Source organism: Pantherophis guttatus, chromosome 2 (genome assembly GCF_059756535.1).
Source record: "Pantherophis guttatus breed Tessera chromosome 2, ASM5975653v1, whole genome shotgun sequence".
Classification (NCBI taxonomy): domain Eukaryota; kingdom Metazoa; phylum Chordata; class Lepidosauria; order Squamata; family Colubridae; genus Pantherophis; species Pantherophis guttatus.
Genome location: NC_142064.1, coordinates 121,269,868 through 121,280,292, shown reverse-complemented (window position 1 = coordinate 121,280,292; position 10,425 = coordinate 121,269,868). Strand labels below are relative to the sequence as shown.

At 37.4% G+C, this 10,425-nt stretch overlaps 1 protein-coding gene and 1 long non-coding RNA gene across 6 annotated transcripts; one reads left to right on the top strand and one right to left on the bottom strand.

Moving 5' to 3' along the window:
• Positions 1-1,446: 1,446 nt before the first annotated feature.
• Positions 1,447-8,666, bottom strand: SUV39H1 (SUV39H1 histone lysine methyltransferase). Of its 5 annotated transcripts, none has more exons than XM_034434018.3 (6): positions 8,380-8,666; positions 4,960-5,105; positions 3,983-4,648; positions 3,096-3,242; positions 2,870-2,999; positions 1,447-2,368 (listed from the first exon to the last, which is right to left on the bottom strand). In XM_034434018.3, the coding sequence occupies exons 1-6, from the start codon at positions 8,405-8,407 to the stop codon at positions 2,232-2,234; spliced, it is 1,254 nt and encodes a 417-aa protein (XP_034289909.2). In that variant the 5' UTR covers positions 8,408-8,666; the 3' UTR covers positions 1,447-2,231. The 5 variants fall into 5 exon arrangements, with proteins under 5 accessions (XP_034289909.2, XP_034289910.2, XP_034289911.2 ...); XM_034434019.3 differs by having other exon boundaries at positions 5,044-5,105; positions 8,380-8,511; XM_034434020.3 differs by lacking the exon at positions 3,096-3,242 and having other exon boundaries at positions 8,380-8,642.
• On the top strand, positions 7,795-9,207 carry LOC117675422 (uncharacterized). Its single transcript, XR_015732362.1, has 2 exons — positions 7,795-7,891; positions 9,058-9,207. It is a non-coding gene; the product is annotated as an uncharacterized LOC117675422 (long non-coding RNA).
• Positions 9,208-10,425: the final 1,218 nt, after the last annotated feature.

Genomic DNA, 10,425 nt, shown 5'->3' with positions numbered 1-10,425 from the left:
ATCCCATTTTATTTGTTCATTATTTTCTTCCTAGCAGGTTCAAGCAGCAAAAGTTTTATCACTCACTGGGCTTCAAAACAAAAACAGCATATTAAATGTTAATGTAATCAGCAGAAGTCTGAATAGATTTTTCAAGAAATCTTGTCAGACTAAGTTTATTTTGGGTTGGTGTTTTTTTTTTTATCCAGTTTTAATATAGGGGAATGGAGAACATTTCATATATCTTGATTTCAGTAAAGCATTTAAACTATCACGTAACATTCTTATTATTAAGCTAAATAAATATGAACTAGGTGTAATATTTAAGGTGGCTAACAGTGGGTCCTTAAAATTAATCCAGAAGTGAAGTACAAAGTGAGGGCTGCAGGGTTAAATCCTGAGCCAGGTACACATCAACCGTTTTGACAATTATTTTGAACAAAGAGATAGACTGAACAATCACCAAATTTACAAATGATTTGAAATTGGGTGGAAGAGCTAATATTCAGTAATACAGAAACACCTCTTTATTTAAGAAAACTCAAATTCACCAGAGCAGGATGAGGAGCTCTTAGTATAGCATTAGTACGTGCAAAAATGATCTTGGAAGTGGAATTGATATCAATCAGTAATGTAATTGCAAAAGGGAAACATTTCAAATTGCTTCAGTAGAATATAATTTTCAGATCTCACAAATAATAGTGCAGATCTGTATCCTTTTCTGTGCACAACACTTAAAGGATTTAGATACACTGGAACAAGTGCAAAAAGATATAAAGATGATCAGGGCAGTAGAAAGGGGTCTACGTGGTGATAATAAAGAATGAGTAAATGTTTAGTTTTCAAAAGTGACAGAAGGTTATAATTGTAATCTTTATAATTATGATCTTTATGATATTTGGAGTATGCTAATAAGTGGTCATAATCTGTTCTTGGTTGTCCCAGAGAAAAACGACCTGAAATAATTGGTCTAAAATTACCAGAAGACATTTTCCAGTTGAAGTGTCAGAAAAACTTCCTAAAGGGCATTCAAAAATGAAAACTTTTATTCTAAGAGATGATGGATTCCCCTTGATTGGATATATGCAAGCTAAGATTGGATAGATATTTGTCAGGGATGCTTTCATTTTGATTTGGGACTGAGCAGGGTCTTGGACTCAATGGCTTAAATATTCATTTCCAATTATATTATTCTAATTTATTATTAAAACAAAATAAATTAAACCCTCACTTTCTTGTGCCAAACATAAATGTTCCTGCTCCACAATATCATCTTTTGTGTTTATAAAAACCAAAGCCCAAAAACAAGTGATTTGATTTTGCAACTCAGATTACATGTTTCTCCCATTTCTGTTAGACTAAAGCTGCTTCTAAAGCCTATTCTCTTTACATTATTACTGCAGTGGATTTTTTTTAAAAAATGAACAGTAAGTTATAAAACACAAAATAAAGAATCCAGACAACTAATTCAGTTCAGCAATCATAATTCAATAACTTCATAACATCTTCCAAAATACAGCTATCTCCAGAAGCTAGTTTTTGCCCCAACCCATTAAAAAAAATTTAAAACATTTTGTTTAAAAACAAATGCATTAATTAAAAAAGGCGACATTGTTGCTTTTTCAAATTGCATAGAGCTTCACTCCATGATGGGTTTTAAGTGCGACTTCAAGTAGCAATTATGTAAAGATTGACAGCAGTCATATGGCACACTGAGGTAATACAAAATCTGTGCACAGGGAGAAGAAAACAGCTTTGATTTCCCACCTACCAGTAAGGTGGCTAGGAAGTGCTTCTTACAGAAAATTAAGATTTTGTCCTTCAGAAAAAAACTAAAAAAGTAGCTCGTTTCTTGTCTTTGTATTTAAGGCTTTAAACAGTAAGTTGTAGTTGAGGTTCAGATAAGATAAGCACAGATTTATGAAAGGAGTTCTGTTCTATGCTGTAATTTTTCCAGCAAGCATCTCAGCAGCAAGATGAAGTCAAGCAACCTGTCCACCTACTGAGGAGACTGCCCCACACCCATGTTTCCATAAGAATACTCTGATCAGGCAATCAGAAACAGTCAAGTTAGTGCTACATAGCACAAGACATGTGGATTACTGCCCTCTTGCAGTTCTAAGCTTTTATCATTTGTTCTTCAAGCAGGTAAGTTCCTGACTCTTAGCCTCTTGTCTGCAATCTTTCAACAACCAGTTTGGACTTCCAATCCAGGCTTTACAAGGCATCTTCCAAGAAAAACTAGCAAAGAACTAGAAAAGATATTTTCGACAAGATTCTGTGCCACATTTACACTCAATTCGCATCCGCTTCTTCGGTGAGCCAGCAAGACTTCCCACAAGGCCAAAATTAGAGTCCATCCTTGTGCTTTCTGCATTTACTGGATCCACTGTGGAAGACATTTTTATCTAGCATCAAATTTCATAACCAATGTCTCTTCATTTGATAACAAAGCTTATTCGCTCAAAGACTAAACTTGAAATTATGGTCCTTTAACTCTTAACATATTACTTTAAGAGACAAAACCGGAAGCAACTTGCACATAACATAGAAACAATCTTTTAGAACAGTGCTTCTCAATCTTTTCTTCACCACAAAGCCCCTTTAAATACCTTTGGTGGCCACGAAACATGGCCACTTTAGTTTAGTCCCAAACTAAAGATTTAAATCATAAATTTCTTCATGCCTTCACAGACCCCCTGTGATATTATCGCAGCCCCCCAAGGATCTGTGGACCACAGGTTAGGAACCACTGTTTGAGCAAACATTAAGTCCAACCAGAATTTAGAATAGTTGAAAATAGGAACTTCTTTCCTAAATCCTATCTCCCAAGTTCACTATGGCAAATCGCAAATTATCTCAAATTCTCCCCAAATTTCTCCTTTCTTACCTTGCATATTATAGTCAAAGGTGAGCTCTTCCCCAACTCTGATAGGTCGAGTAGCAAAGAAAGCAATGCGTGGCAGTCGTTCATCCAAATTTTCAATGAAAACATTATACACCTGTAGATTGGGGTTGCACTGGAAGCAGAGAATGCCAGGTTGAGTGAAAAGTGAAACAAATTTTGCCCTGAATATTATTGAGTACAAGGCTCCCTCATTAATTATTGCACTTACACTGTGATTAACAAAATGTGAAATGTTGCCGTAATAGGCAGCATCTACTGTGTATACATCTTCTACGTAGTCCAAGTCAAACAGATAAGTGGCACCCTGTCGGTCATAGATCTGACCCCGTCTCTCAGCTTCCTCTGATGTGATAATCTGGAAATTATGTGGAAGAAATAAAAATCTAAAGTCTATAAAATAAAAAGTCTACTTTTGTTTATGATTCTTATCATATACTACCGGTATCCCTCTGCATTTTTGGATTTCTAGGGGGGATGTTTTCAGTTGCTTTGCTGTGCTGAATATATCCTAACACACTCTAAATGTGTTTGTGTTGTTATCATTTTGATTAATGGAAAGACGTGAAAATACTCCCAAATTCCCATAGAATATAAATTATTTATTTTGATCATCAAACTCTTAGTTTAAATGAAATGAACATGTTGGACAGGTCTATTGTGCTACTTTCATCCATTCAAGCTCCTATATGCCACAAATCCAGCAGGAGGCTCCAAAATATTTCCCAGCTACTGCTGTAGTGCTCACTATGATCAGAAGTGCTTTCAACTGCTAACCTATCTGAGATAATAAGTTAACAAGATCTGTGTATTAACTTTCCTTTTTTTCCAATTAGTTAAACCATATAAATTACGGGATCAAACATCTTTTCCCAGACACATGGGAAATTGAAATTAAAAGATTACTCTTATATATGCCTCACGTCACCATAGCTTGTTAAGCCATGGTTTAGCACAGTATGGATTCAGTCTGCTCTGAATAAAGAATTGTAAATATACAGCTAATACCGTACCTACTTTTATCTGGTATGATTTGGAGCAGATTCCATCTGGATTCTGAATCAATAAAATTTATGTATCGTACTGGCTCAGCCTTACCTCTCCAACATATTCCATGACAAAGCTATGCTTGCGAATCTTCTCCAATGTACGTACACCCCAGCCACGTCCATTATCTGTCCGGAAAATGCAAAGGTCATAACAAATGCCCCTCTGTACTACACGGTTTGGGCAATCAATACCACAGTTGCAGCGAGAATTGCACTCATAGATTGGCATGCCAGCCTTGATCTTTACTTGGCCCAACTCATTATAAGCAAATTTATGGTGTGAAGCGCCAGGACAGCATCCTCCTGCTGCTTCTGACAGACAGTCTGAACATTCACAGCCTACAGCCATCTGGTTGAGAGTGATACCATCTCCAACTTTATATTCACTGATGTAGACAAAGTCCCGGGGAGGCCCATCCAAGTCCACCTCATTTTCTACCACAATTCGTCCCTTGTGGTTGCGCTTGGCATTAAGCTCATATTCCCAATGCTGCAAAGCTCGCCTCTGTTTGGCCTTCTGAACCAAATAATTGGAAATTCCTTGATCAAGTAAGCGCATATTCTTTTTGAACTTGCTACCACGCCGGATCAATGCCTGTTCTAGGTCCCTGTGGAATTGCTTGAGTATACTGATACATCGCAAATTCTTTCGGGGCTCCCAGGTATTCTCTGAATCAGAATAGCCCCGCCACTTCACCAGGTAGAACTCCTCATCCTGAGTAAAATAACAGAGCAAACTGTAAGTCTACCATTTTACAATTTTCTTCCTAGAAAAAAGCCCAGAAAATGACATTCCATAGAATTTCTTCACTAAAACAAAAATCCAAGGATATAATCCAGGTAGCATTTCCATCATCCTATCATTCCCAATTTCTTAAGCAAAAGAACACTGGTTAAAAGGAGGAGAACAGAAAGAAGGAAAGTATAGATTATGAAAATGTCAATACAGGTACTCTGTCAACAGACACTTGGTGAAGGTCATATAAAACGAAAGATTAAAACTATGGGCAAATCCAAGAAACTCACCCGGATTTTCTTATAATCACATAGATATTCTACTTCAAAATCACTGAGGTTTCTTTTAGTAATGCCCAAGGAAGGGCAACACACCTTCTCCAATCGACAAAGATCCTGGAGATTGGACAAAGTTGACTTGCAGCAAACAGTACACTCTATGGAGGATAAGAGTAGACATTCACTGTTAAAATATAGTTTACTTTCAAAAAATATTAAGTGTTATCTGAATAGCCCTGCAAAACATACTAACCAAAATAATTACAGGAAAGATTTCTTCTTTATATTTAGCCTGACACATATTACAGAGATATAGAGAACAGCAGAAAGAATATTTCAAAACAGCCATGTAACAATAATTTTCAGTACCCTAGTTATTAAAATAAAAATGGGTTAAGAAACGTCTGGACTAATTGGTAAATTCATTCATGTAATGATGATATACAGTAAATTGGCTGTTTAGGGCAACAAAAAAATGATTCCCCAAATGACATAGGCTGAAATAAAAGCATTATGAGCTGTGTTCAATTCTAATGTAAGAATTAAATAATTTGAATCTAAGAATTTAAATTCATCTAGATTTTGTATTGTTCAGCTTCCAAATCTTAAGAGAGTTTTATTAAAGTAAATCTTGCTAGGCTTATGTTTGCAGATTGCTGTATTCAATTATTCACCTTTGAATTCACAGCAAAAGTTGTATTTACTTGTCTCAAAGGTGCTTTTTCAAGAGGCAACTGGACTTTCTTGTTTTTCTTTGAAGACATTTTGTTTCTAATCCAAGCAGCTTTTTCAGCTGTGACTAGATGGTGGGGAATGGAAAGATTTATACTCCTTTCAGACAACTAGTCGTTTGCATTCTTTTAGAGAGGTGTTGAGGTCACCTGGAGGTTTATCTGTGTCATCAGAGTCACCTGAATATTGCAAATGGGTATTGAGCTTTCTTGGAACTGTTGAAAGAACCATGTTGTAGACTGCTGATAGATGATGAGGTATCCCTTCCCCTCTGTTGACAATGATACCATACTACATCATCTACTGGTATCTCCAGCCTACAACAGTCCTTTCAACAGTTCCAAGAAGGCTCAACACCCATTTGCAATACTCAGGGGACCCTAACAGCAGATAAACCTCCAGGTGGCTTCAATGCCTCTCTAAAAGAATGCAAATGACCAGCTGTCTGCAAGGAGGATAAATCCTTCCATTCCCCTCCATCCAGTTAGAACTGAAGAAGCTTCTCGGATGAGAAGTGAAACATCTTCAAAGAAAAACAAGAAAGTCCTGATGAATAACTGAACTTTAGATGTCCAAGTCATTTTTTATACAGAGCCTAACATATTTAAAAACTAGAAAAAGAATTACTTCTCATTTTATAAAGAAAGAACCTAAAATAAAAGCATATATTTTTAGGGAACTCTTTCAGAGAATTATTCTTTATATTGTACGTAACATTTTCACAACCCACTGGAATTTCCAAAATGGGCTAATATCCTAAAAAGTCTGTCAAATAAAATAAGACAAACATATATAATTTTTGTGATTTTTTTTCTAGTTTGAACTCTAATTCAAATTCAGCATTCTAGAATTAGAATAACCAAATCCTACATTTATCAAGATTTAAGAAATTTACAAAACCATCAAGCTGCTTCATTCAAATGCTTTGTTTTTCACTTAAAGAATCCTAATTCTTTTTACAAAGGTAATATCACTAGATGAAAGGCTAGCACAACATCAGATGGATAAAGGTGAGATCGGATTATAATTACCTGTAACACATTGTTATGTACTCCAAACTCTTGGGCAAGCTATAAAATGCAACATATCTAACTTTGGTAGTGACAACTGCATTTTAAACAACCTTGTGCCAGTAGCATGAATATACATATGTTGAAATGTAAGCAAGATGAGGGTCATTTCACTCAACCATATGTACTGAGAGATGTCTCAATAGAATTCAATTCACATTTAACATAGTAAATACACACGCACACTGTATGTTATATTTACATTTATTTTAAATGTTTCTACTACTCATTCCCCAAGACTTGAGCAGTTATCAGAAACATCCTAAGGAAAAATACTTCAATAAAAATAAACTCACTAAACAAAATAATTTTAAAAAGCTCAACAGCATCATAAAGGATTAAAAAAAAAATACTAAATTATGTATCCGCCAATTCATCCCAGCAGTGAAAGCATGTCTTCATCCTGGGCAGGATAGAAAAGCGAAGTCTTTTAAGTGCTGTTTTGAAACCCAGGAAGGAAAAGATAAGATTAAATCTCCAGAGAGGGAATTCCAAAACATGAGGGTGATTTTAAAAAACATAAATCTCCTAGTTACTGTAAGATGGCATTCTCAGAATTGCCATACTAAAATGATACACCAAACATACGTTTATCAAGAAGAGCATGTTATCATTTGCTGTTTCTACTAAAATATATGAATATAAATTGAATAAAAAGATGTAAGAAAAATAAAATATCATGAATTACTTAACATCTCCATGTGGTTTCAGTTCTAAGCCTACTCAACAGATGTTGAGATTTGTGGCTCTTCAACCAACACATCTACAAGTCTAATCTAAAGTAGAGTTGTTTATGCAGCACTGCCTAAACTAATGTATTAATTTCTAAAGCCTGAGTTTCATACAAAAATCAGATTTTTCGATGACAGGTCTGTCTTGTTCATTACGGATCTGAGAGTCATTCTGGAAGCCTTTCCAGCAGAAAAACAGGCAAAATATGCTTTAGGGGGAAAAAAGCACTAAGTCTGACAGGGCAGAAGCTTGAAATGAGTATTGCCTTCAGTCACTTCGTTCTGTGAGGAAAAATTTATTCCAGAACAATTTTATTTCCTCCCGCAAAGCGAGGTGCTGCTGCTCTTCGACTACGCGCAACAAGGTTTTCCTTAAGGAACGGGAAGCCCAAGGATGAAAGTATACAAAAGGTGAGGGAAAACGAAGGACCAAACCAGGGAAAAAGGGGTTCTTTTTTTTTTGAAAACGAAGTAAGGAAATAGTGCCGGGGAAACAAGCAGAGAAATCACTGTAGAAAGTCAATGTGCTGGAGTAACTTTCGCGGCGCGAGTCCGTGGGATCCACGCTTCTCCCTCGTGATCCTTTCCTTTTTCTTTTTTTTTTTCCTCAGCTCACCGCGCGATCATTTACCTTAACTCGCTCGCGGCGCGAGGCAACCGAATGGCCGCGCCACGTACGCCGAGTCGCCGCTCTTCCTCTTCTTCCTCCTCCACCTCCCCCCTTCTCCCCCACCCCCCATAACGGTCGTTGCCGAATGCCGCCTCGGCCACGCGCTCGCCAGAACGCGGCGGAGGCGGCCACGGGCTGCTCCCTTCGCGGCAACTCCCGCTTCCCGCTCGATTCAACTCTCGCCGCCTCGCTCCACAACGCCCGGCGCGCTCTTGCTTGTTTCGCTCACCTTTTAAATTTTCCGCCATCTTGAGCATTTTTTTTTATTTCCCTCCACCCACCGAGGCTGCCAGAAAGTTTTCATCTCCCGAGAAGGGGAGCTGGAGGCGGATCCAGGCAACCTCCGAAGCTTCGCCCTTTGAGGAACGGGCTCTCGGGCCAATGGGGAGCGCGGTGGCTCGCTTAGGCCCCACCCTACTAAGGCCTTTTACGGGTTTCTTTTCTGACTCGCTTCGTTTCCTCCCGCCGGGCATGAGGTTTTGGTTGCCGCTCGGCGCGAACGAAAAGTAAAACTTTGGCACCGCCTCCCGGCGCTGTTCAAAGCTGAAGCGTGTGGTAGCTTGGCCTTTTCGAAACGTTGGTCTCTGACTCGTTTTCCTTTCCTTGCTCGTACAGGAGGAGATATGAAATGGGAATGGGGTACAAAAACGAATTATTAAAATTGACAGCTTCTTTTGTCCCTGAGAAAGTTACACTTGAGTACGAGGGTATCTAAAAACAAAACATTTGTTTTGTAAAACAGATGTTTTGTAGAACAAAACATGCATTTATGTTATAATAAGGAAATTGGCGAGGTGGGAACGGATTATGTTCACGTTATTGATCCTAATCGTTTATGAGGCAGTTTCTGGATATGTTTAAAATGCCAACCCTTGTTTCCTGACTACGTTTCCTTTTTGCCATACAGCCATGGAAAAACCATGAATTTAGAAGACGTAACTCAACAATTGGGGCTGGAAGAAAGGAACATCTTGCGGCTAGAGAGCCCACTTAAATTAATTATGCATTGTTTGTACTGCTGAATTTCATTGGGGAATAAATTAGGGAACAAATGTTATATAGTTGGTTGTGGTTGCCTACTTCCCCCCCCCCACTTCTTTACAATCATTAAATATTTTCTAACATCCATTTATTCTTTAAAACTTACTATTTTTCTATAGTACTTTTCTCAGTTTCAGCCCAACTAGTGAAAGGTATACATTGCTGATCAATACCATTTTCCCTAATATAAACAGAGATCTAATCAAATTACATTTTGTTACTAAAAATAATACTTGGTAATTACCAAAAGTTGTTTGGTAGCAACTTGATTCCAGAAAGTTTTCTCAGCTAGCAAAATAATATTGTAGGCAGAAAGCAGCAAATAAAATATTCCATGTAGAATAGAGAAACTTTATGCTATGCAGGTAGTCTTCAACCTACAACCACAATTGAGTCCCAAAATTTCTGTTGCTAAGTGAGAAAGTTAAGTGAATTTTGCCCCATATTATAAACTTTCTTGGCATAGTTTTTAAGTGAATGACTAGTTGTTAAATTAGTGTAACAGTTGTTTAGTGAATCTGACTTCCCCATTGACTGATTGTCAGAAGGTTGCAAAAGGTGATCACATGACCCTGGAACAGTGCAACCATCATAAATATGAACCAGTTGCCCAGCTTCTGAATTTTGATCATGTGACCATGGGGAAGCCGCAACAGTCATAAGTGAAAAAGTCATAGGTCACTTTTTCAGTGCCTTTGTAACTGAATGGTCACTAAATGAAGTGCTGTAAGTCGAGGACTACTTGTAAATGCACACTTCACATGCACACAGCTTCACTAAAACTTCTATTTTATAACCCAAATCTGTTCGATTTTGAGCAGTTATTTTTTTTCATGGAATATTGTTACAATTTCAAAGACAACAGGCAGAGTATATCTAATTCTTGGGTAATTTTTGATCAGGAAAATGTGTATCCTAACTCTTGGTATATTGGTTATTATTTTATTTATTTATTTATTTATTTATTTATTTATTTATTTATTTATTTATTTATTTGATTTGATTTGTATGCCGCCCTGTTTCCATGGGACTCAGGGCGGCTCACAACAATTAAGAAATACAATCCCAATCCAATAAAAAACATGTTAAAAATACATATTAAACCCATAAAACACATTAAAAATAATCAAAACCCCATCAGTCCAGGCTGGGCAATTTGAACAGCCATGTTTTTAGTTTGCGGCGGAAAGTGCGAAGGTCAGGGGCCAACCGCAGCCCCAGGGGGAGTTGATTC

Coding starts and splice junctions, on each gene's coding strand:
- SUV39H1 (XM_087886619.1), bottom strand. CDS start 8,407: ATGCTCAAGATGGCGGAAAATTTAAAAG. Junction 5,106..8,379: donor GATGGCGGAAAATTTAAAAG/GTGAGCGAAACA, acceptor TATCCTCCATAG/AGTGTACTGTTTGCTGCAAG. Junction 4,649..4,959: donor GTGATTATAAGAAAATCCGG/GTGAGTTTCTTG, acceptor TATTTTACTCAG/GATGAGGAGTTCTACCTGGT.